Here is a 2050-nt window from a genome sequence, read left to right as displayed (position 1 = left end):
ATATATATATATATATCCAGAACAGAGGTCCCACTTTCGACTTGTCCTCCCATGGAAGAAGAAAAATAAACTTTGTTCCAAAATTTTTATTGAGAGACCAGCTATCTAAAAGATAAATCTATATTTTAGACCTTACAGTATTTCATCACTTACTCTTATCCCCATAAATTTCTACAACCATCATACTCTTAATTCATCCCTTTGTAAATAGTTTTTAAATATTCCCTTTTGGAATAAAACCAAATCAACTATAAGTTCTGTGTCAATTCCTGTGTTTCAGAAGTGACCTTCTGAAACACAGATATGAACTTAGATTCCAATGCATAAATCTGAGCTAAGGTTAAATAAACCAGAGCTATCAGTAACACAACACAGAGTACTAAAAGTATTGTTCTTCTTCATGTATTGAAGGTGTTCTACATGTCACTGTGCACTGAGGCTCAGTTTCTGCAGGTTATAATCAGATTTGTTTGCTAAAGTGGCCATCATGAATCTGTTGATTTCAAAAGTTAACCATTACGTTCTGAGAGTATTAAATGTGTTCACTGGTTCATGAGATATTTTACTGACAGGGTTGTTTTTTACTGAAGAAGTCAACCAAACATCAAGATGTAGTTATAATAAGTACCAGTTAGATACATTTAACTTTGACAGGAAGTTGGAATCTGGCCTCGTTCTTTGAGCACAGAGTGTTGCTGAACCTGGACCTGCAGCAGCCCCACGTCATAGAGCTTAGTTAAAACCAGCGGGACGCATTGTTTGGGTCAGGAAGTGCATTGCTAATTTTATTCATATTTTTTCAGTTTTTATGTAGTTTTGTCTTCATTTCTTCTGTTGTTTGTTAGAGGAGGTGGGGGTGGAACGGTGAAATAGTTTGAGAGCAATTATCCACAATATCCATGCTCTTTAGGAATGTGTGAGACTTTCAAACAGCAAAGAAAAGTAAAAGAAAAGAAGAAAACACACATCAGCAGTCACCTCATGCATGTGCAGGCTGGTGTTAGGAATCCTCATCTTGGCTTCAAGGGGATTGTTGGCGTTTGCTGTGTAGTTTTTCAGACTGCGACTCTCCTTCAGGTGAGCCTGGAGCTTCTCCCTGCGCCTCCTGAAGCAGACAAACAAAAATATAAAGATTCACTTTATAAACGAAGGAATGTAGATCCAGTAAAAGCTTCTACTGACTGAAATAAAATACTAGAAAACAGAAGAACAGGTTTCTAAAATTATTCTAAAACCTTTAAATCATGGCTGCTGGATAATCAGTGAGACACTGAATTTTTTTATCCATTCTGCATTTTAACATATTGTTTTGTTTTGTAATTAATTATTATTAGTGTGCTATATGGCTTGTTATTATTTTTAAACATATTAAATATGTTTCTAACTATTATTTTGTGTCAGAGTTTTATTAACTTGTTTGTATTGTATTTATACGATGGTACTCTGAGGGATTCCAGATGAAAACTAGTCCTCAAATCTTATTCTGGGATATTCTACTGTCCCTTAGGTCATAATTAAACAACAACAACAACAACAACAACAACAACAACAACAACAACAACAACAACAGCGTATCGCTCACAGTCTTTATGCTAGAGTTTTAGTCTATGTTCACACTATGTTCCAAGTTTTTCTGAGAATCTGTTTCTTTGTGTGTTCATTCATTATAATTAAAATGAGACTCCAGCAGTGGTGGGCACAGTTCTGCCCACCTTAACCTGGTATTAGCAGAACTAATCTTTTGATGAGTGGTTAAGTTTTTGTATACATTTTATAAACTACAACCCTAATTCTAATGAAGTTGGACTACTGAGTAAAACATAAATAAAAACAGAACATGATGATTTGGAAAGCATTTTCAACCTATAATCAAATCTGGTCAATACACCCCATACCATCAGAGAGGCTGGTTAATACACCCCATACCATCAGAGACTGACTAATACACCCCCATACCATCAGAGAGGCTGGTTAATACACCCCATACCATCAGAGGCTGACTAATACACCTCCATACCATCAGAGGCTGACTAATACACCTCCATACCAT

The 2050-nt window shown here is 35.8% G+C and overlaps 1 protein-coding gene across 1 annotated transcript in view; it reads right to left on the bottom strand.

The window, feature by feature from the left end:
- The window catches only part of LOC106537150 (pro-neuregulin-3, membrane-bound isoform), a gene marked incomplete at its 5' end in the record, with an annotated part of 21635 nt that overhangs the window by 18309 nt on the left and 1276 nt on the right, over nt 1–2050 (bottom strand). Inside the window, 1 exon segment of the mRNA XM_014034523.1 lies at nt 979–1105. Within this exon segment, the coding sequence (XP_013889977.1) occupies nt 979–1105 (127 nt within the window).

Source organism: Austrofundulus limnaeus, unplaced genomic scaffold, assembly GCF_001266775.1.
Source record: "Austrofundulus limnaeus strain Quisiro unplaced genomic scaffold, Austrofundulus_limnaeus-1.0 Scaffold2151, whole genome shotgun sequence".
Lineage (NCBI taxonomy): Eukaryota > Metazoa > Chordata > Actinopteri > Cyprinodontiformes > Rivulidae > Austrofundulus > Austrofundulus limnaeus.
This window is presented reverse-complemented; position numbering and strand designations above follow the sequence as displayed.